At 34.3% G+C, this 25,133-nt stretch overlaps 1 protein-coding gene across 7 annotated transcripts in view; it reads left to right on the forward strand.

Annotated features, from left to right (window-relative positions):
• Positions 1–25,133, forward strand: part of ASCC3 (activating signal cointegrator 1 complex subunit 3) — a 317,566-nt gene that overhangs the window by 76,230 nt on the left and 216,203 nt on the right. For all 7 annotated transcript variants that reach the window (XM_026511731.4, XM_048225883.2, XM_048225882.2 and 4 more), the window contains 2 exons: positions 10,641–10,841; positions 11,297–11,437. In XM_026511731.4, the coding sequence (XP_026367516.2) occupies positions 10,641–10,841; positions 11,297–11,437 (342 nt within the window). The remainder of the gene's footprint in view (positions 1–10,640; positions 10,842–11,296; positions 11,438–25,133) is intronic.

Below are 25,133 nucleotides of genomic sequence, written 5' to 3' on the forward strand. Positions count from 1 at the left end.
GAACCCTTCTGTGTGAGCTTCAGATATCATGTGGAGAAACAAGTAGTAAATTTCAGCTTAAGGAAGTAATTTATAAATCCACTTTAGTGCTTGTTTCTCCAATAAATAAAATAATTATCAGATCTTCCATTTTCTAGAAATGAGTTAATGATGTTACATTGTGTATTTAAAATGTTAGAAATTTTAAAAGGTACCAATTTAAATAGGTATTTTGAAAATTTCTGATCTTCAGGAAGTCAATACCAAGTATGTTCTTAAGCATTGAAATACACACATACACACACACTAAACTGACCACTCTAAATAAGTCATTAACACTTTTGTTATATAATACATGCTTTTGCTAAGTTGTTATTATTTATATTGAATGAATTCTTGACTTGAAATCAAACTAAGTTATTCCAGTATTGTGAGATTAAATGCAAGTGGAAGTAATCTTGTATCACTCAGACCAATTCATCTGAGGATTCTATTAATGATGAAATTTTCTTGTTTAAGAAGATGTAAGTTTAAAGTGACATCCTTGCTTTAATTAGTTTTGGAAAGTTTAAAGTCATATATACTGTAAGAAAATTGAAATTAAGAAATTACCCATAATTTAATATCTATAACATTGAGCTTAACCATGTAAGTGCCAAAATATTTATCCCTTCTGAAGGTTCCAAGTAAGCTAGTGGAAATAACTTAAAGGTTAAACTCAGAGCTGAAACCAGTTATTACCATAAATATCAGCCAAGAATCTGAAAATGACATTTTCTTTGTAGGATTCAACAGAATTTGACAGAGACTGTTGTGCTTCTATTTTATTGCAATGATTAGAAGTGCAGCTGTTTATTAGACGGCAGGTCCCTCAGTTTGGACCAAAATGACTGCTTTTTTTTTTTTTTTAAGATTTTATCTGACAGAGAGAGAGACAGCGAGAGAGGGAACACAAGCAGAGGGAGTGGGAGAGGAAGAAGCAGGCTCCCCACTGAGCAGGGAGCCCAACAGGGGACTGAACCCCAGGACCCTGGGATCATGACCTGAGCCAAAGGCAGATGCTTAACGACTGAGCCACCTAGGCACCCCCCCAAAATGACTGTTAGTAATACCAAATAAATAACGGTGTCCTATATTTTTAAGCTATAACACTTATACTGATATCCTGGAGGGAGACTTAGGTACATGTCAGTATGAGTTCATCTCCCTTGTGAAACTAATATATTAACCAAATAGAAAATACCAGATTCTTAACCTTCAATTTTTCTTCTGCTTTAAGCCTCTGAAGTGTGTGTACTTAATTATAATACTGGTTTTGTGAAATCAGCCCTGTCTCATTATGGTAATGAGTTCTAACGACAAGCAAACCCAACCTACACAGATCAAACCCCTAACTGAGGTCACTTTTACTGTCTTCTTGTGTGCTGTGAATGTGACTGTTGGCACAGCATTTTGGTGTCACTTCAGATGACATCTGACATGCTAGATTGTTGTTAAGAGTGTGCTGATAGACACCCAAATGTGCAGTCTCAAGAGTTTATCAGTGGAGCTTGTTATGTGCAGCCAGGGTTTTGTTGGTCTTAAAATTGCCTCTTGAGAACTTTTTCTTCAGTTTTCCCTAGTATTCAAGCCTTAGCTCCAACTCAGGAACAAGGAATCTAACTTCCCCCTCCAAGAAGAGGTTAGTACACCTCTCTGACACCCATTGTACCTTAAGTTCTCATTAAATGTGGTATTGCTATTGTTTGTCATTCTGTCCTTGTTTTTCTTTTTCTCTTCAAGGACGTTAATAGCGTCTTATTTATCATTTTGTGATCATGTAGTGGAGTATATTTAGAAGACTCATCTATTTAGTTGGGCTTATTTTTTATTTGTTTTTTTTATTATGCTTCTTAGATGGAGTATTTTCAGAATGAAAGAATTTTCAGGAATTGATACTAAGGGCGTATTAAGTATTTCCAGTTACTATTTTAATGATGTAAATGCATTCAGATAAATAATATGGAAGGATTATGAATTATGCATTATGATTTCTAATGGCTTTTTGTCATATGTAATAACTTACCTGATTTTCACAAAATCTTACAATCTCACTTCCTTCAAAGATTTAATAGTAGATTACTCTCCTGAGGCCTTTTGTTGTTAAGATTTAATTTCCTCTACCCAGATTGTCTGGTTCAAAATGAATTATTATGAAACATTAAAATGCACGAATCTCCAGTAAAGAGAAACTGGCCATAGACTTTCTTTTCTCTTAATTAGCAGAATTCAGTAATTGTTCAGTGCATTTTCAGGGTGGGAGTACAAATTGGAAATTTGGTGTTTGGTAAAGATGTTGGACTCTTTATATGAGATAATGAAAAAGGGTGAATCAGTTAATTTGTATTAGCATAAAAACATTTGTATTTCTATCTATTAAGAAACAAATTATGTTATTTTTAATGCATTAAGACAGTATTGAGTACATCTTCCTCTTTTGTTTATTAAGATAAATTTTATTTAAATAAAAGCATTTTTGTGGGGCTGAGTATAAAATCTGTTCACTACAAAAAAAGCAATATCTAAAAAGTAATATTTACAATTATAAAACAGAAAGTGAAAGTTTTATTATAATCCCAACTCCAGTGAAGCAGTTTGATATATATCTTTCCATATTTTTTTTATATATTAACAAATATTTAATTATGTTACTGTTCTGTGGCATGCTTTTTTTTTTCTTTTCTTTTGGATACAGTTTCCTGTAAGCACAAATATCTTCTTCATTCTGTTTAACTACTATAATTCATGAAGAATGTAATATGAATTACTTATCCCAACCCATTATTTGTGGACATTCAACTTCTGTTTTTTCTTGTGAATGTGGTTGTAGCAAATATCTTTGTGCTTATTTACCTAGCATTTTTGTTCAGTTAGTTTAACTTGGCTAAATTTTTAGAAGTGGGATTTTTAGGTTAAATATATGCAAATTTATTAATCTTAATCATTTACAAGTGATGTATGTAATGCATACGAAGATATAAATATTACCAAGAATAATCAGTTTTTTGAAAATTGTAAACACTCAGCTTAATGAAACATCTTATTCTATTTGCTTTTATTCAATTATTAATATGGTCAGTATGTTCATTGACTTTACATTTTTATTTTTATAAAATTAACTTCATTAAAAAATCAGCATAACAAATAAAAGTGTAAAGTAATGAAATTAGTAAACCTTCTAAGTTTTTAACTTGGATTTTTAAATTTGGACTTTGGTATTAGATACCTTAGTTCCAGTCTTTGCTCTAGTTGCTGTTTACTGGCCATTTATCCTTGGGCTGATTCTTCAAACCTTCTTCACCCAGTGTCCCCATCTTTAAAATAAGGACAGGCACTTGTAGTGATGAGCACTGGGTGTTGTATTTTAGTGATAAATCACTAAAGTCTACACCTGAAACTAATATTACACTGTATGTTAACTAACTGGAATTTAAATAAAAACTTGAAGAAATTTAAAAAAATAAAATAAAATAAGGACAGTAAAAAGACCTATGTCATGGTGTTACTTTGGGTGTTAAATGAAGTCATCCCCTTAAAACATTTAAAACAAAGCCATATTGATCACATATTATGTGATCAATAGAAATGCTAGCTATTACTATTATTAAGTGGATTAATGAACAATTACCAACTTAAATAATAAGGAATATATCTTCTTATGTATTCGTGATCCAAGATCATTGAAGATAACATTTTAGTATTTGTGTTATATCGTGTTAGTTTACTGACCTTGACACAGAGCATCTAGTTTGGGATTGTCATATTCAGTGAAGTAGCATGTCAAGTCTTCTCTGTTTTTTCTAAAGGTTAGGGTATGGAGGTGTGTAGTAGTAGATGTATAGTTGGGGACCAAGTAACAGGCTCCTTGTAATCCAGATTCACCTGCTGCACCATGTGTTGTTGAGGACAGAGAAAAAGTCCTCATAGCTTGAGACTTCATAGTTAGTGTTCAATATACATTGAATGAATGGGAGGGTACATTTTAGATGATGGCAGGAAATAGAGTTTAAGTTTTGCATTTAACAGCAGTCTCATTCTGTGATGCAACCATAGAGTCTTAGGTGAAGCCACAGGCCTAATGTAACAGGTATTGGAGGTAAGAAGAAGAACCTGCTTTTTCTTCTATTCCTAAACTTGTCAGAGATGCCTTTAAGTAGCTAGGTATATTATGATCAAAAATAGGTGTCAAGGAGGAGAGTGAGTGGAGGGATACATGATTTAAAATAATTTGAAGAGTCTTTAGAAGAGTAACTCAATTTATCTTTTTGTCTCTGGAGGGTAAAATTGTAGGAATAATGAGAACTTTTTAACATGAAATATTTTTGAAATACAGAAGAACTCACTTAGGCTTCTCTATTTAATTAGATACTTCTTTAATTTCCCATTTTTTAAAGAAGTCACTTGTATCTCTTTTTGTGTCTCTTTTTGCATAGGTATTATCATGTTTCAAAAAGTAGAAACCTTTAAATAGTGAAAAATCTCCTGTTTTATCTCTGTTCTTCATCTGCCCAGATCCCTACTTCCTTCTTTAATAACCACTATGTTTAGATTTTATATATTCATCTTAAATCTTTAAAAACAATTACAAATATAGATTCTTATTCCCTTCTTCTCACCCCCACCAAATGTAAATAAAAAATAGCATATTAAATGCTGTTTCGCACCATAACAAGATATTTTCAGAATAGGAAATGTTCTTATTCTGCACAGAGGTTTTCTTTTCTCAGCATAGAGTTTTGTTTTGTTTTTTTAAAGATTTTATTTATTTATTTGACGGAGTTAGAGACAGCCAGCTAGAGAAGGAAGACAAGCAGGGGGAGTGGGAGAGGAAGAAGCAGGCTCATAGTGGAGGAGCCTGATGTGGGGCTCGATCCCATAATGCCGGGATCACGCCCTGAGCCTAAGGCAGACGCTTAACCGCTGTGCCACCCAGGCGCCCCTGCATAGAGTTTTTTTATGGCCTCATAGAATTCCATTGTATTGATGTGCCATACTTTATTCGCTTTATTGATGACATTCGGTACCACAGATAATTTTGTGATTAGTAATCTTAGAAGTGCACAGTTTTGCATGTGTGCAAGGATGCTTTTTTTAAAAAGTAGAATTTCTAAGCCCAAGATTATATACATTTGTGAGAGAAAGATTGCTGTGTTCCCAAAATGAAATGTCATATTTTGAAAGAATGCTCTTGTGTTCATTGGAAAATGTTTATAACATTTGTTTTCAAACTGTTATTTCACATTTTGATTCAATCACCCAAACACAAAAAAAATTTTATGTAACAGTATTTGCCCTTATCATATGTAATATGCTGCACTTTTTTTCCTTTTCTGTTCTTTCAGAATGCTGATCACAATCCACTAAATTGGTTTCATAACCCACTAGTGGAGGGTAACCTTTTGTGTGAAATACACTGACCTGGAGTTTAGTTGACCAACTTTGTTATATGTAGTAGGGGGATCCCTAGCTGGACTGTATAGTCTCCTAAGAATTCCCTATAGTTCTCTTGTGGCTAAAATAAAGAAAGAATCATAGTTTTTACTGATTTTTAGAAAGTCTCTCAGAAATGATGTTTTGTTATCTTTGGACTCAGAGGTTATGATATTTTAAAATAATAGCATATATATCATATTGCTATAGCTACATAAAAAGATACAAATATGTAAAAATATAGGTATAAAATTTTTCTTGGATTGGGTATAAGTCAGTCAAGCAATTTCTTGAGGATAAATGATTTCTTTTTTTTTTTTTTTAAAGATTTTATTTATTTATTCAACAGAGATAGAGACAGCCAGCGAGAGAGGGAACACAGGCAGGGGGAGTGGGAGAGGAAGAAGCAGGATCACAGCAGAGGAGCCTGATGTGGGGCTCGATCCCACAACGCCGGGATCACGCCCTGAGCCGAAGGCAGACGCTTAACCGCTGTGCCACCCAGGCGCCCCGGATAAATGATTTCTTGAGGATAAACAGTAAAGATAGAATATTAAATATTTCTGACCATAATTTTTATGTATTCTTCATAAGTTGTGAAATTCTATGAGATGCTACGTATTTGATTATTTTTAGAGTTTGTAATGCTATCTTAGTGTCAAGAAGATTATAAAAATGTAAAAAGTATGTTTCAAAACACTGCCTTTTTTTTCCCCCAGAGCAAATGTATCAGGGGCTGATGTCCAAAGTAATTTCTAGTTTCACTGGAAGCCACAGTGAACGAATGTAGAAAAAAAAGATAGTTTGGCTAATATTTATGATATCTGATAGAAAACATTTATCACACTTAAATAATGTTAGCAGAATAATATATACCCAGCTCCTGTTCTGGAGTTAGTCATTGTGCTTAACATGGAGTGTCTTAAATATTGCTTAATTTATGAAAATTCATCAGTGATGCAGCTCACAGATGATAATTGTTTAATTAGAATGACTCAACGGAAACAAGTACAGGAAAAAATAATCACTGAATATTTTCATTGTGCCAGATACTATGGTAGGTATTAGGAAGATGAATATGAAAAACATAATTCCCAGCCCTTAGTACTCTCATATTTTTTTTTAGAGATTTATTTATCTTTCAGAGAGAGAGAGAGCATGAGCGGGAGGGGCAGAGGGAAGGGAGAGAGAGAATCTCAAGCAGACTCCATGCCGAGCATGGAGCCTGACATGGGGTTCAATCGCAAGACCCTGAGATCATAACCTGAGTCAGACGCTTAACCGACTGTGCCACCCAGGTGCCCTAGTACTCTCATATTCTAGAGGGAAATAACTCCTTATATTTATCATTTAGCACTTTAGAGACTGTAAGTAGTTTTTGTTTGATCAGGTGAAGTTCTTGTCAACCTTTAATAAAGGCGAGTAATAGGGTTCAGTTGGGACTTAAGTTTAGTATAAGATGCATGTTTAGACCTAACTGTTGTAGACTTTGGGTTGGAATATAGAATTAAGTATTAGTGATTTAGTCAATGTTGGAAAAGAATATTAATTCCAGTCTTTAACACATGCAACAAATGATTACTTGTTTTTTTGTTTCTTTGCTTACTAAGGATGATTTTATTAAGAATAAGAGGTCAGATAAAACTACTGTTCTTTCTGTTCCCCAAATCATCCTCGATGTAGTTCATCTGATTCCATGACCCTCAAATTTGGCAGGGCCTTTGAGACCACGTTAAGGATTTTGTATGCTGTCCTAAGAGCTTTTCCTGCAATTTAGTCTGCTATGTTATGACAATATATTTATCAATTTTAAAACATTATATAAGTTAGTTGGGTGCTTTCTAGAGCTGCACTGTTTTGTACACTAGCCACCAGCTACATGTGCTGTTGAACAGTCTTGAGGGAGGTAGGGGTGGAAGGATAGGCAAAATAGGGGAAAGGGATTAAGATTATATATATACTTCCAGTTATATAAAATAAGTAAGTCACAGAGATGAAAGTACAGCATAGGGAACATAGTAAGATTATAATAATTTTGTATGGTCACATGATAGGTGACTACACCTATCATGGTAAGCATGTTGTAATGTATAGAATTATGAAATCAGTATGTTGTACACCTGAAACTAATATATGTCAACTGTATTTTATTTTTAAAAAATTTAAAACCAAAAAAAAAAAAAGAAATATGGCTCGTCTGGATTGAGATGTGCTTTAAGTGTAAAATACACTTATTTCTCAGACTTGTTATATAAAAAGAAAAATAATTTTTATTATGTATTAAGAAGAATATTTTAGATACATTTGGTTAAATAAAATTTTTGTAAAATTAATTTCAATTTTTAAAAACTTTTTAATGTTTCTGCTGGAAAGTTAAAATTTACATTTATGGTTTACATTTCCTTTTTGAATTTTTATTATTGAAGTGTAATGTGACATTTTATTTTATGTTTGCTACTAATGTGAAACCTTGGGAAAGTCACCGTAACTCTCTGAAAACGAAGTGTTGTGTTTTTTTTTAAGACTTTATTTATTTGAGAGAGAGAAAATGCATAAGTCGGGGGGTTGCAGAGGGAGAGGGAGGAGCAGGCTGAGCAGGGAGCCTGACACGGGGCTTGATCCTCAGACTCTGGGGTCATGACCTGAGCTGAAGGCAGATGCTTAACCAGCTGAGCCACCCAGGCGCCCCCTGAAAATGAGTTTCTTAAAAAAAATCCTTGACTTTTCTGTTGACCTCCAAAGTCAGATGCAATTGCCTGTTTGAAATTTCTATTTGGACAGATAATAAGTTCTTAAAATATAGTGTTTTTTTCTTTTCCTCTCTCAGTCTGTCCTCTTAATCTTCCTTATATAGCATCAGTAGAACTGCCAGCCATCTACTTAAGGGAAAGCCATCGTCTTTGATATATCTTTTTTTGTTTTAACCCACTCTCTCACATTTAAGTCGTTATTGAATCCTGTTAGCTGCACCTGCACTCGTGTAATATAAACCAGCATCATCCTCCGTCTGTACTATTAGCATAGTTGTCTACTGTTTCCCAGTCTGTTCTTCGCATGGTAGCCAAGTAGACCTTTAAAAAATATATTTGTCATACCTCTACTTAAAGTCATGTAGAGACCTTCTTTTGTATTGTGAATAAAAATTCAAGCTATTTACCATGACTTACATTTTCTCCATGACTCCTATCTCCCTTTCCTAACTGTTAATGCCCTCTTCCTCTGTATTACACTGTTCCTTGAAAGGGAGGTATATGTGAAATGACCTCCAAAGGCCGTAGGAGCTCTAAGACCAAAGATAAAGGCCGACAAGTCCAGCTTGACAAGAAATGGCTTATTAAGGGGACTTAGAGATAGAAGTGTGTCTTGGGCAGCTGCAAGAGGAGTAGATCTCTACAACCGCATTTCCTTTGAGACTTGCTTTTATAGCCCTAGAGACTGGGAGTCTGTGCAGGGGGCAGTCCAAGAGGAGAATGTTTAAGAATAAATGTGCATCATAGTCCTATCTCTGGAGGCACATCAAGGATGTTATGTCCTAAGGGTGTACTTAAGGGTGTGGCTAAATAAAAGAAAAGGATGTGGGAGGGGAAGGGGGCTGTGCTGTAGAAGTTTCAGGTCACAGAACCCTCATTGTGATAGATTTGTCCAAAATGGCATTTAGGTTCACATTTATAGCATGTATTAAAAATTAATTCATATCCCTGTTTGAAATAATCTGTTAATTCATATCAGTGTTTGAAATAATCTGAATGTGTATTTTTTCTCTCCTACTTTTATTAAAAATTGTATCTTTTTGACCATTTAAACAATAAATAAATGTTGCACAATAAATATTTGCCAAGTGAGCAGATGATGATCCCAGCCGTGAATGAAAAGTGTGATTTTCTTTAATATATCCTATTAAGAAGGCCCAAAGTCATCTGTTTTAGAATGATTACTGAAAATGGTTTTATACACATGCAAACAGTAAGTAAAGACCATTAAATGAAAAAAAACCCTAATTATCTGAAATTATTTAATTATCTAATGGATACTCAAAGATGTTAAATAAAATATTCATATAAATTGTTTTATTTTTAACCCCATGGCTATGACACAGTTTATGATGTGGAACATGCTTTGTGAGGGATATTCGAGTGGTGGCAAGAGAGAGCACGAGCAGGGAGAGGGGGGCAGAGGGAGAGGGAGAGGCAGGCTCCCTGCCGAGCAGGGACCCTGGGATCATGACCTGAGCCCAATGCAGATGCTTAACTGACTGAGCCACCCAGGTGCCCCCAGGTATTTTTCTAATATTCTGTTTCTTTCACCTGAAATGGCATTCTTCTTAGTTCATCTCTCTCCCTTCAAATACCTCAGCACCTGAGTCCTGTCTTTATTATAGAAAACTAAAATGATACAATTTTTCCCCTGTAAGCCACAAGCTAATACATTTTAAGGATCATTTTAGATACTCTCTAACTTTTGTTAGGAAAATGAATATTTATACTGACATAAGTCCTTAGTGTATTTATAAGTGGTCAGTAAATGATTGTTGAATAGAATGTGATAGACCTCAGTATGTACTGGGTTTGTCAGTATATTCTTCTAATGCTTTAGTTTGCTTCTTCCTTGAACTATAACCTTGAAGAACAAAATAAACAAGTTTCTTATTCAGGGCTGAGTATAGGTTGTTTCCGAACTGCTACATATTTTGGTTAGATCCAGGTTACTGTTTCTTTGGAGGATACTATGTGTAAAATGCATATCTTCTTAAAGATTTTTTCCCTTATTTAATTGGTTTATCAGTAAATAAACATTTATTTAGAGGCCTATGATGTTGCTGGTATTTGGTTAGGTATTAGGATAATACAAAAAGTAATAAAACTGAATCTTTAGTTTCAATCCAGTGGGCCAGATAAATATATATGAACCAATCCTCTCGTGCACAAAGATACAGGTATATAGTATCATTATCATGTTTTCAAATTTAGTGAGTATGCAACTCCTAAATGCATTAGAATCGTATTGTAGTTGTGAGTTCTCAACTTCACACTTTGGTTCAAATGTTGGATATATTGAGAGACTGAACAAATTAGTCGTCTTTTTTTTTTTTAAATCAAAAGTAGTAAATGTTTGCATTTAGTATTTTGTATGGGTCCTTCACATTATCGTTTATAGTGAGTCATGTTTTGTTTTCTCTCTCTCTCTCTCTTTAGATTGGACAGCTGGCTTTTAAAGGAATGAGGAGACTCAATAGAATCCAGTCAATCGTGTTTGAGACTGCCTACAACACCAATGAGAATATGCTGATTTGTGCCCCTACTGGGGCTGGAAAGACCAACATTGCAATGCTTACAGTTTTACATGAAATACGCCAGCATTTTCAACAAGGTGTTATCAAAAAGAATGAATTTAAGGTAGGAAATTAACAAGACAGACCACAACTTTTTAAATCGTAAAAATTAAAATCATTTGTAGTTGTACATGTTACATGAAATCTGGAAATTTTTAAGGCTATTATTCATGATGTCATGTAAAGATTGCTGCTCGATTTACTCTCTTACTAGTAAGGCAGTCCCTATTTGTGTTATGAAAATCCTATTACCCCTGTGAAACACTGTGAAAATACATTTAGCTTTGAAGCAGAACCAATGTTCAAAGTGATGAGGCTGTATAAACAAACGCCATTGTCCTTTCAGCTGCGCACACCTACCTAAGAAAGAGAAGTACTTTGCAGATACCACTATTAGGATTTTTTACTCTTAGTGGCTACAATTATATTTCACAATAAATTGTGACTTATGTTGAATGCTGTGAAACAAATGACTTCCGGTTTTTGCTCATTCATCAAGGTCGTGTTTCCTTGGCACAGATTGTATATGTTGCTCCAATGAAAGCCTTGGCAGCTGAAATGACAAATTACTTCAGCAAACGTCTAGAGCCACTGGGCATCGTTGTGAAAGAACTGACTGGGGATATGCAGTTGTCAAAAAATGAAATTTTACGAACTCAGGTATGTTGTATACTTAGATTTTTTCTTTAGTAACATTTTTTTTTTCCGGTTAAACACAATACAAATGTAATGTAATGAAATTCTTTTATTTGTAATCACATATTACCTCTACAAAAGAGGTTTTTGCTGGTGCTTTGTCCAATTTTATCCCTTCTAACTTCTGTGATTCCTGCTGTGTCTTAAGTATTGTTAGATGCCTGGTATAAATTTCAAGTTCATTGATAGTAAATGTTGTTCTTTTAAAACAGTAGAGAATGAGAATGTGGATAAGACCAGACTTCAATTTTAAGAGCAGGAAAATATATAGATCCTTAAATGATCTGACTAGTATTCTAAACTATTCCATAAGGATTGCTTAACATATAATAAAAATTTTTAGTCATTCTTTTTTTATCAAATAGGAAGTTATTAAATCACACACTGTATATAGCACTATATTGGATGAAATGCATGACAACAAAGATATTTAAGATACAGTTCCTGCCTACAAGGATCTTAAATTATGACTGAATAGACAAAAAACTATATTAGAGCTGCAACTAGATTATCATTGGATGGAACATGTAAGTAAGGTAATGTTCATAATGCTTTGAAAAAGTACAATAATGGATAACCAAATATTAATGGGAAAATCCAGCCTCAGCGGTGGACTGGAGTGGGAATAAGGGAATATGCTGGCTGATCAGCCTGGCATCTTTGCCAACCTCTTTTCTGGTACATAGTTGCCTGTCCTTGCTGGTTATTAAATGTGTATTTTAAGCCTTATACCTGATATGTAATTAATACTATTAGAGTTTAAAGTCAGCGGTTGGGGAATGGGCAGTTGGAGAAAGCTAGTCAAAAGGTACACACTTCCAGTTATGAGATAAGTAAGAACTAGGTCTATAATGTGCACCATGATGAGTGTAACTAACTCTGCTGTATGATATGTAGGAAAGGTCTTAAGAGAGGAGATCCGAAGAGTTCTCATCACAAGGAGAATTTTTTTTATTGTATTTATATAAGATGATGGATGTTAACTAAACCTAGCATGATAATCATTTCACAGTGTATGTAAATCAAGTCATCATATTGTGCACCTTAAACTTATACAGTAATGTATGTGAGTTATTTCTCAGTGGAACTAGAAAAAACAAACAAAAACGGGCAGAGGAAGTGAATAGACATTTTTCCAAAGGAGACATACAAATGGACAGTAGGTATATGTGAAGATGTTCAGCATGACTAATCAGCAAGGAAATGCAAATCAGAACAATGAGATATCCCCTCACACTTGTTAGAATGACTATTATCAAAAAGAAAAGAGACAAGAAGTGCTGGCAAACGTGGAGAAAAGGGAACCCTTGTGTACTGTTGGTGGGAATGTAAATTGATGCTGTCACTGGAAAACAACATGGAGGTTCCTCAGAAAATTAAAAATAGAGCTACCATATGATCCAGCAATTCTACTCCTGGTATATATCCAGAAGAAATGAAATTAGGGTCTCAAAGATCCCATATTCATTACAGTCTTATGAACAACAGCCAAGAAAAAAAAATTCTATTAGAGTTTGAAGATTTATTTGACGATCAGATCCCTATTTCAGTTGTAGTTAGATAAAAGGCAGTGATCAGGATGTGACTCTGGTTATTTTTAATATCCTTTTTATTTTATGAAATAATGTAGGGGAGTATGTTAATGTTTTAGAGTCTGTCACTGACAGTTTTTTAAAAATCTATAATTTGACAAATAGCTTTGTATTTCAGAAAGAGGTAGCAGAAGGAAAAACTTAGTAGAGCCAACAACATAGTTTTTATATTTAAGATATGTAGAACTTTTTGTTTTCCCATTTACATTATAACAAAATCTCAGGTTTACTTATTTTGTTAGCATAAATAGATTTTTAACTGCTGAAAATGATCAGTGGTAGAGCAAACATTTGAATTTTTACTACATATTTATAAGTTCAGGTAATGGCTCATTAGGAGCTTGACCTTTCCGTTCCTTCAGATTTTCAGCTCCAAAATTAATTTTAAAATGTATAATGTACTTCTACTACTATTAGTTTAGGTCTTTTAATTGAAAAATTTTAATTCTGAGATAATATAAAAGAATTTTGATGTGTTTTTAAATAAAGAATACATTATTTTGTTAAATATTTTATCAGTGATAACACTGAGTAGTAAGCTAATATTTTTATTATTCTGTCACTATGAATTTTAGCTTATATTGCCTAACTGTGATATATGGTTAGATTTTAAAAACCAGACTAGGGACACCTGGGTGGCTCAGTCAGATAAGCGTCTGCCTTTGGCCCAGGTCATGATCCTAGGGTCCTGGGATCGAGTCCCCATTGAGCAAGGAGCCCCCTTCTCCCTCTGCCTGCTGCTCCCCCTGCTTGTGTTCCCTCTCTGTCTCTGTCTCTGTCTCTCACTGACAAATAAATAAATGAAATCTTTAAAAAAAAAAAAAAAGATTAATATGTGAGGTCTTCATTAATTACTTTGGCTAAAGTTAATGTGGTAATTTCCAACTTATGTTTTATCCCATTGAAGGCATATGAGTCTCTTATTAGTGGTAGTGTTCTCTTTTATAGTGATTCTTTGGGTTAGCATGTCCTGAACTCACTCCATCAACTGACACCTTAAGCTACTCTAATTACTAAGTTCAGCCACTAGAGCTGTACATGTTTGGGAAATCCACTCTTTTAGGAAAAGCCTCAAACTCATAGATTTGGTTCTGTGTGGCTGTATCTTGTTCAGAGTAGATTTTTGTTCTGGTGTCAGCCAGCTTTTTTGCATGGGACTCTTGGGTTTTCACCGATAAATATATTAGTTTTCACTCTGACTTTGGGAGGTTCCCACATTGCTGGGCTTTTCACTTTAATTTTCAAGCTGCTTTTTCAGTTCTGAATCCTAGCTCTGAACTCTGATTTCTGGCACATTTTGCCGGTGAGGCTGTGGTTTTTCCTACCCTCTTTTTTGCACCTATAGAAGTGGGTGTGGGGTCATACTCTTAGGTCAGTAATTTGCAAGCTGGTAATTCTTACCCCTTTCTTTGTAGTTTTGATGTTAGACTTTCTCTATTTTTACCACTTTCTGGTGCTGTCCTGTTACTTAAAACAGCCAAGTATTTTATAATTATCTGCAGAGATTCATACCCCAGCTTTGGTTATCTGTCATTACTGCAGGTAAAATCCAATATCCTCATATTTTTTTTATTGAATTTATTTATATTTCAAAAGCACTGATTTTCTTTTCCTAGCATTGAATGTACAAAGCATATTTTAAAAATTGAACTGCTCTTTTAAAAGTTAATCCACACCAAAAACCATAAGATACCTAGGAATAAACCTAACCAAAGAGGTAAAAGATCTGTACGCTAAAAACTATAGGACACTTATGAAAGAAATCGTAGAAGACACAAGTGGAAAAACATTACATGCTCATGATTGGAAGAACAAATATTGTTAAAATGTATATACTACCCAAAGCAATCTGCACATTTAATGCAGTCTTGATAAAAATAACACCAGCATTTTTCACAGAACTAGAAAAAATAATTCTAAAATTTGTATGGAGCTAGGAAAGATCCCAAATAACCGAAGTAATGTTGAGAAGGAGAATAAAAGCGGGAAGCATGACAATCCCAGACTTCAAGCTGTATTACAAAGCTGTAATCATCAACACAGTATGGTACTGGCACAAATCAGACACATAGACCAATGGAACAGAATAGAGAACCCAGAAATGGACCCACAACTATATGGTCAAAGCAGGAAAGAATATCCAATGGAAAAAAGATAGTCTCTAACTGGACCACTTTCTTACACCACACATAAAAATAATTTCAAAATGAATGACTTAAATGTAAGACAGGAAACCATCAAAATCCTAGAGGAGAAAACAGGCAGCAACTTCTTTGACCTCTGCCACAGCAGCCTCTTACGAGACATGTCTCCAGAGGCAAGGGGAACAAAAGCAAAAATAAACTATTGGAACCTCATCAAGCTTAAAAAACTTCTGCGTAGCAAAGGAAACAATCAATAAAACTAAAAGTCAACCAACAGAACAGGAGAAGATATTTGCAAATGAAATATTGGATAAAGGGCTAGTATTCAAAATCTATGAAGAACTCATTAAGCTCAACACCCAAAAAATAAATAATCCAGTTAAGAAATGGGCAGAAGACCTGAAGACATTTCTCCAAAGAAGACATACAAATGGCTAACAGACACATGAAAAAGTGCTCAACATCACTCATCACCAGAGAAATACAAACCAAAACCACAATAAGAAACCAGCTCCCACTTGTCAGAATGGCTAAAAATAACAAGTCAGTTGGTGAGGAGAAAGGGGAATCCTCTTGCACTGTTGGTGGGAATGCAAACTAGTGCAACCGCTCTGGAAAACAGCATGGAGGTTTCTCAAAAAGTTAAAAATAGAACTACCTTGCGACCCAGCAGTTGCACTTTGGTATTTATCCAAAGGATACAAAAGTAGTGATTTGAAGGGACAAACGCGCCTCAATGTTTTTAGTGGTCATGTCCACAATTGGCAAAATATAGAAAGAGCCCAGATGTCCATCGACAGATGAATGGTTAAAGAAGATGTGTGCGTGTGTGCCACACACACACACACACACACACACACACACACACACAGGAATATTACTCAGCCATCAAAAAGAATGAAGTCTTGCCATTTGCAATGACATGGATGGAACTATAGTGTATTATGCTAAGCAAAAGAAGTCAGTCAGGGAGAGAAATATCATGATTTCACTTGTGTGGAATTTAAGAAACAACAGATGAACATAGGGGAAGGGTAGGAAAAATAAAAATAAGATAAAAACAGGGTGGCAAACCATAAGAGACTCTTAAGTATAGGGAACAAACTGAGGAGTGCTGGAGGGGAGGTATGAGTAGGGGGATGGGCTAAATGAGTGATGGGGGTTAAGGAGGGCACTTGTTGGGATGAGCAGTGGGTGCTGATGGATCACTAAATTCTGCTTCTGAAACCGGTACTACACTATATGTTAAGGAAGTTGAATAAAAAAAAAAAAAAAAAAAAACGAGGGGCGCCTGGGTGGCACAGCGGTTAAGCGTCTGCCTTCGGCTCAGGGTGTGATCCTGGTGTTATGGGATCGAGTCCCACATCAGGCTCCTCCACTATGAGCCTGCTTCTTCCTCTCCCACTTCCCCTGCTTTTGTTCCCTCTCTCGCTCCCCTCTATCTCTGTCGAATAAATAAATAAAATCTTTAAAAAAAAAAAAAACGAGTAAGCACTATTGAGTGTTCACTATAATTAGTATTGTTATTATTAACTATGCCTTTGTTTTTGTTACTATTGTTGTCATTCCAATGTAGAATAAACAGAGTTTGATCCTGAAAATAAATACATAAATAAATTTTTAAAAGTTAATCCAAAACCCATACATTTTTTCTTATAATATTTTGTTAGAATCTTATTCCAAATGATTCTTTCTCAAAAATATATTCCATATATTAAATGCAAAATGCCTTTTATCATCATTATTTTAATCATCATCTGTGATTTCTTTAAAAAGACATTTTAGTAATTTCTTAAAATGTCTTTTTAATGAAAAGGCTTTTTTCTAAATTTCTAATATTCTTTGTGCGTTCGGATATCATCCAGACTTCCATGAAACATTTAAAATTTGATTTTAAATTTAATTTTAAAAATTCAAATTTAAATTTGAATCTAGAGAATTGTCACCTGAAAACAGGAGTAACAATTGTATTTATATATACAGTTGACCCTTAGACATTGCGGGGTTCGGGACACCGATTCCTCCCCTTCCCACCCATAGTCAGAAATCCATGTAAAACCTTTGACTTTCCAGAAACTCAACTACTAATTGCCTGTTGTTGACTGGAAGCCTTACCAATAACATAAACAGTCTATTAACACATATGTTTGTATGTTATGTGTATTATATACTGTATTCTTACAATTAAGCTACAGGAAAGATAATGTTAGGAAAATCATAAGGAAGAGAAAATACATTTATAGTATTGTACTATATTAAAATAAATCCACATATAAGTGGACCTGCACAGTTCAAACCCATGTCATTCAGGGTTTGAATGTGGTCAATTTACGAATTTTGGTTCTTTTTATATAACTTGTATACTTAACACAATGAACTGAATCATGTTTAAAATTTTTAAATTTACACGATAAAGAGAGGAAAGTTTTACAGATTTGTAGAACACAGTACTGTATTATATACATATTCCAAATTTATGGACACATTTGATTCTGAAAGTTTGTTCGTATATTCCTAGAAGTTGTGTTACATATGATACATTCCAAATCTAGCTCCGAGGCCTAGCTGAACATACAATTACAGAGATTATATCTCAAAACTACACAATAGGACACATAGACTGATAATTTTTTTATCAGACTTTTATAATGTCTTATAAAGGCATATAGAGTAACACAAAATTTGACTTTTAACAAATTGTCTTTATTAAGAATAAATTTTTCTGAAATTTGAACCACCCTAGAGTATCTGAGATCATACCTATGATGTACTTACCTAAAGAAATGAGTTTTGTATCCTGATGGGTACAATGAAGTTTAGGGAAGAAATCAAGTCAGTTTGTTTCTCTTTTATTGCTTGCAAGTCTAGTATTAAGAAATTTTCTGCAAGTGGTAAGTTCAGCTTTGGCATTCTCATCTCATTGTTGTGCCAAATCGAGGGCTCTTCCTCTGTATATTTCTGCTTTAGTCTTTCTGCACACCATTAACAGACTTCAAAAAAAAAAAATTTAAACCCTGCACTGATTTGGTTATTCTTATTACTGTACAGCGGCAACTCTCAAAATGTGGTACAGAAACATTGCGTTTCGTAAGATCTTTCTGGGGGTCAGCAAGGTTAAAACCAATTTTCATAGTAACATTATATATTTGTAAGATTTTATTTATTTATTTGAGAGAAAGAGAGAGAAAGCATCAGCAGGAGGGGGAGGGGCAGAGGGAGAGGAAGAAGCAGGCTTCTAGCTGAGCAGGGAGTCCAATGTGGGGCTTGATCCCAGGACCTCGAGATCATGACCTGAGCTGAAGGCATACGCTTAACCGACTGAGCCACCCAGGCGTTTTTATAATAACATTATGATGTTACTTTCTTTCACTCTCATTTTCTCCTAAGTATATAGTGGTGTTTTCCAGAGTCTGAGTAATGTGTGATGTCATCAACAGCTAATGAAGTGACTACTTTCTATTTTTGTGTTGTAAAAATTTCTCAGTTTCACTTCCTAATATAAGCAATTGAGAGAGAGAGAGAGAGAGAGCGAGAGAGATAAACTACAAATACAAGAGCTCTTTGGGGCCTCAATAGTTTTAAGAGCACAAAGGAGTTCCAAAGCCAAAACATTTTGAGAACCACTACTTATGTAAGACAGTGGATTATCTTCACAATCTGGTGAAAACCAGCCTGGTTTTCAGCCTTATGTCTCAACTACTTCCCAATACAAATAATAGCCAGACAGACCATTTTTGCTTTTTCTAAAGTAACATTGCTCAAATAACATTTTCTCGAATAAGCATTGCTATTTTGTAAGTTTCCTCATGCATTTTCTCTTTTTCATAATGCGGTTCTTTATTCATTGACATTTGTCCAAATCATTCTTCAAAACTCAGTTCAAACCCTATGAGTACTTTTTTCTTGCCTGAGTCCTGTAGTACCATTCATAAAATAAAACCTACTCCACAAAGTCTATGGTTTTGGATCTGGTGTGGTCTTACTAATCTGGACCACTCTCAAATAAAATTTTGATTGTTTTTGTACTGTATCTAGCTGTGTTATTGATGCTAATGAAAGAATATTTATGGAAAGACAAGGGTGGTAACATTTGAATTGAAATTATGAGCCAGTCACTGTGCTAAGTGCATTATGTGCCTCCACGCTCATAAGAACCTTATTGAGTAGTGTCTCCACTTTACAGATACAGAAAGTTAAACATTAAAATCTACTTAGATTTATATATTATGTTGTCAAAAGATTTATGAACATCTCCCCCTCCCCCGCCCCCACCCTTTACTTACTTCTGAACTTCCCTAGATCGGCTCTGTGTCTTTTGTCAGTATTTGTTAATTCTCTAAGGGCAGGGACTGTGTGCTTGGCCTCAGTAATAGTTTATAAATTGAACCTCCTCTCTCGTATTTGCTCTTTATTCTCCTCCAGTATAAATATAGCCCTACTATCAGTGATGCTAATTTTTTGTAGACCTGAAACTGTATAGTTACTAACTCTTCACTTTGTCCTACTATCTATTCTCTCAGATTCTCAAAGATTAATAGACTGTGCTGTTACCACTGCACTTGGGATTGGGCTGCAGAGAGAGCAAAGCAGGACTATTGCAGAGCATGTAGGATATAGACATATTCAACTTTTATTTTTGAAGTTTTAATTTTTTGCTGTCCTGACTTCTCACTTATATAATTTTAATAGCTTTTTAATGATTCCCCTTGTAATTTTTTGGTAAATAAGTTTCCCATTAATTAATACAATTAAATATAATTTTGAAATTCCCCTGTTGTTTAAAAAAAATATTTTCAGTATTGTTAGTTTTTTTTTTATAATATGGGAAATCAAATTAATCTCATTTATAAATTCTCTGTCATGCTCTTCTGATCATATTATTCCCTTGCTCATAAACTTTCATTGGTTCTTTATTGCTTATTGAATTAAATCCAGCTACCTAGCTTGTTAAGAATCTTGTATAAATTAAGTATAATACAACATCTGATTTGCTTCATGGTTCACTAGGGACTGTCAGGTCTAGTAGCAATTACGATTTTTTTGAGGTTTGAATGTAAAATTTCCTTTTCAAGAAAGAATTACATCATTCTCAGGTTTATTGTCATGAAATATAGTCTGTGTAGACAACAAATACCTGTCTTGTCTTCAACTGAAAAGCCACTTTGTGCAACTTTGAAGAACTCAGTAAATCTGTCATCAGTGAAAACACCAATTTCCCTTTCCAACCTTATTTTCCTTTGTTCTTCATCTATGTTTACTTTCTGGCTTCTCTCCCTAATTGTATCATTCGCAAAGAGTTATTATTTTATAATATTCATTGTTTTTAATGGTTCCTTACACCCTGTCCTTCCTCATCTCAAATTATCCTTTCTGCATCCCTTTCTGATGTCATAGATTCAGTGTTCTTTGAGCCTCAGTGAAAATACTGGTCAGAAATTTTAGAAAAGTTTCTCCTGTTCTGGGAGTGACTTTGTATTAAAGCAGAGCATGGGCCCTGAATTCTGAAATTGTTCTCCTTTTTCTTTTATATTTGTTTGCTCATCCTTGTGCTGGGCTGAGTTCATCTGTGCAACCTTGGGAGTTGGGATGAGCTATTTTAGGTTTTGTTTGTGTTTCTCTTTTGGCTGGGTATGTAGGGAGATTCTGTTCACATCTCTTAGGTGTAGGCAACAGCAAACAGAACCCTGAATCTATCATATTACTCTGTTTTCAGAGCTCTGGCAACCTTGGTTGGGAGGCTGTGTGTGGTGTGTGTATGCATGTGCTCATGTCACACTCTCCTGATTTACTCTTCTCTCATGAGGGTTTTTATTGTATTGGGAATATACAGATACTTAGGAGTAGAGGGTAGGAACAAAGGGGAGTTGGAAAAATGGGTCAGAAATTACATGTATTCAGGTTTATCTGGATATTTGTGTATTTATATGTTTAATTTACTATTGCTACCTTCTGTATAAAATCTGAGAATGTCTTTATTTCATCTCCATTCCTGAAGGATATTTTTACTGGATATAGACTTGTACATTGTCAGTTCTTTCCTCTCAACACTTGAAAAATGCACCATTTTTTTCTAGCCTTCAAGGTTTCCAAAGAAATAGCCACTCCTTTGTGAAAATAATTGCCTGCAATACTCACAAAAATAACTTCCCCAAACAACAGAAAACTGGCTTTCAAATCAAGAACTATTTGAAACTAACAAATTGCCCTAACCTAGCAAGCTCTCAGGATCTCAAAAACCTGTATTTTCTCAGATGTCACACCATACCAAATCATGGAGAAAAACATAAGCATTTGGTATTGTTCAAGAAAATATTCAAATTAACATAGAATTTTCATTCAGATTGTTTAAGCAGAATTTTCAAAAATCTCAGAGGTAAGTGATAAGAATAAATCCACAATTTCAAAAGAAGAGATACAAATAAGGACATAGAAATCCTCACATTTCTGCAGATGCCTTGGGGGAAGAAACATGAAGATGTGTCTGAATTATGATATCCCTACCCTATCAAGGCAGCTCAGTTTTAGAGGAACTGAAAAGTAAACTAAGTCTGCCAAGCTAATCCAGTTTTTCTAGAATTATCATGTATTTCTGCCTATATGCCAATAATCTGTGAAAAATAAAAGCTGTATCATAGGATTCACGAAACATATTTACACTGGAGTCTTCAAGAATCATTTTAATTTCTATAAAATCAGAATCTCACTGATCAGATCTTCATCTCTTTATAATTGCGTACTTTTTATTGAATAAAGTTTATGAAACTTTTTCAGCTACTTTGCATCATAGCTAACAACATAATGGTATTATTGAGTGCCTAATAATATATACTTCATCACTCTTACATAAAACATTTGATCCTCAACACAGGAAAGCAACCAGGAAGTGTCAGCACCGTGCAGTTAAAATCTATAGTGTTCTAACTAAAACTGAGGGCTAATTTAAGTATGTACAGATTCTAATGGCTGATTTACCCAACAAAGATACTCCAGGATTGTAATTCACAAGTCATGGTACCCTCTCCTTTCAAAAGAATGGTCACCTTGGGCTAGGGTTGCTTCACTTGAGAGGAATGAACTATTAGAACAGACTGTGCAGAATTTTATATATTTGTGTTTATCTGCAACCCCAATTCAAATTCCTGTGGAGATCAGATTTTCACTAGTCTATGATCCAAACATGTCTGAGAACACTGCCCTTAGGCCTCTCCCTCCCACTCACCTCTAAGTCCGGGTTTAACACATTAAATCTGCCTCCAGGTGGTTACACTCAATAACTCATTCATGTAACCAATAAAAATATTACTGACCTCAGTTTTTTATTTAAATTACATAAAATGAAACAAAGCAGAATTTTAAAAAATTGTAATAAAATGATATGTTTTAAAAACTGAAAATCGGCCTTAATAGTAAAATGAACAAATTTTATTACTATATTGCTTAGCATTAGTTATAGAAAATAAAATTTAAATGTTTATCATAAGTTTGCTTCAAGCCTTAGGATGTACCACAATTATTTCCTGTCTCATCCTAGGGGAGTTTCTTATCCAGGGTTGTAAATTTCTGACAAACAGGGGACAAAGGGAAGGCCACAAATTAGGAGATGTTATTGAAGATCCATTTCATTAGAGTACTGATTTTTCTCTCTTTAAGGCTCTTGGGAAATATTTTTGCCTCTTAGAAGAATGGCTTCTTCTAAGCAAATGGCCACTGTAATTTATAAGCTTGGTCAGGCCTCCCTCAACTTTGTTGTATGCATTATTGAATTAGTATTGTTCTTGGCTTCTCTTTTTAACCTGGCCTGTATTTTCCTTTACCCTACTAGCCTTCTTACCTAAACTTTAGTTTACATCATCTTGCTGTTTTGTATTTTTTTTAATATGCTCCTGTAAAAAAAAAAATTGAATCTTTTACAGAACTAGGAGGGCAAAGTTAATGAGATTCAGGAAATCCTAATCTCTAGGTACAGAGCATTTAACACATTTCACCAGATACATTAGGAATTACATAATGAAAACCCATTATGTGACATAATATTTCTAATTCCAGGAATGTTTCTGGAGTCCTTTTGGACTACTCTGCCCTTCTAATTCAGTTATGTTTATAAACTTCAACAATCTTCCCATGCTCAACATATTTAAAACCCAACTCGCTCTTCTTACAAAAAGTTACCTTGTCCTCTGATGTGCTCGGATACAAAACTGTCTGCTGAGAAAATGTTAACTTCGTATTTTACATCTGTTTACCTTCCCATCTGTCAGAATTACCTGACAAAACATTTAAAGCAACTATCAGAAAAATTCTTCAGGGAGCAGTCTGGAACATACTTGAAATAACTGAAAAGAAAATAAGTCTCAGCAAAGAAAAACCAAATAGAAAGTTTAGAAATGAAAACTATAACAACCTAAATTAAAAACTCACTGCAAGGGCTCAATAGCAAGAATGTAGACAACGGATGAAAATCAGTGAACTTAAAGATGTATCAAAGAATTTATCAAATCTGAACAACAGAGAGAAAATAGATTGAAAAAAAATGAACTGATCTTTGGGTCCTGTGGGACTATAACAAAAGATCTAACATTCTTGTCCATGGAGTCCAAGGAGAGGAGAAAGAATGAGGGGCTGAAGAAAGAGAAGTTCAAAGTTTCCAAATTTGACAAACCTACAGACTCAAGAAGCTAACAAAATACTAAACTATGAACCCCAAAAATCTACAACTCGATACATCATAATCAAATTTCTGTAAACTACAAACAAAGAAAGAATCTTGAAAGAGGATTAAGAGAAACATGTTACCTACAGAGGAACAGCAACTGGAATGACAAAGGCTCTTGTCTCACAAACACTGCATCAGAAGCAAAAAGTTGCTGTAAACCTAAAATGCAGCACGAGGCTGGTTAATTTTAGGAATTGTAGGGAGCTATGCTTTCTGGGACTGATCTAAATAGCTTCTTGTGAATTTGTAGTTTGTGCATGTCTGTAAAAAATTCTTTTTATATGTCAAAACTGGAATATATGAAATCATATTTTTGTAGAGCTTTGTGCCCCTACAGCCATAAATAGTTTTTAGAAAGAAAACTGAATGTACTTGTAGTCATCATTGATTTGAACCTTGGTTAAAATCATTACATAGAAATATTTACTACCTGTTTTTCTTGGATTATCAAAGTCATGAGAACATTAGACGGCATGCCTGTATGTAGTATGATATGTATTATGTGAGATCCTATAGTTTAGACCATTTTGTATCCTAAATGTCATTTTCCATATGTTTTGTTGCGTATTTTTACAACTGGAACTCTGTGACACTTTTTAAGATCAGTGTGAATTTAATGTTTATTTTGAGAATTTTCATACTTCAGATTTTTTTCTGACTTCAAAAGGATACATGCTCATTGTAGAAAAGTTAAAAAAATACAGAAAATTACAAAGTTTAGTATATATCCTCTTAATCTTTTTTCTAGGCAAATATGTAAAACTTCAAAAAATGAAAGTTGTGTATATTTTGTTACACTTTTTCCAGTAAACATTTTTGCATATCATTGAATATTAGCTCATATTGCATGGCATTTGATAGGTACACAGTATTCCCTTTATTGGATATACTAAGTTAACCGTACACTTCTGGTGACTTTTACTTAAGAGTTTATTTACTCTTATTTACTTACATTTATTTACGCAGTCATTCATAGCAGGTTGGACACTGAGGGATATCTCAGAAACTATAAGAAGCTGATAGGGTCAGGAATAAAACTTTCTCTTCTAGTGTTTGAGTTGATTCTTCTTGGACTCCGGATTAAGGGATTCCTTTACACTGACATTTATCAAACTATCACAAATGCCTTCCTCAATTTTAACCATGAGCATGGACTTATATTTCTTTAAGTCCAGAGATTGATTGGATGTATTCTTTAAGTCCAGAGATTG

The sequence above is a fragment of the Ursus arctos genome, unplaced genomic scaffold (assembly GCF_023065955.2).
Source record: "Ursus arctos isolate Adak ecotype North America unplaced genomic scaffold, UrsArc2.0 scaffold_13, whole genome shotgun sequence".
NCBI lineage: Eukaryota > Metazoa > Chordata > Mammalia > Carnivora > Ursidae > Ursus > Ursus arctos.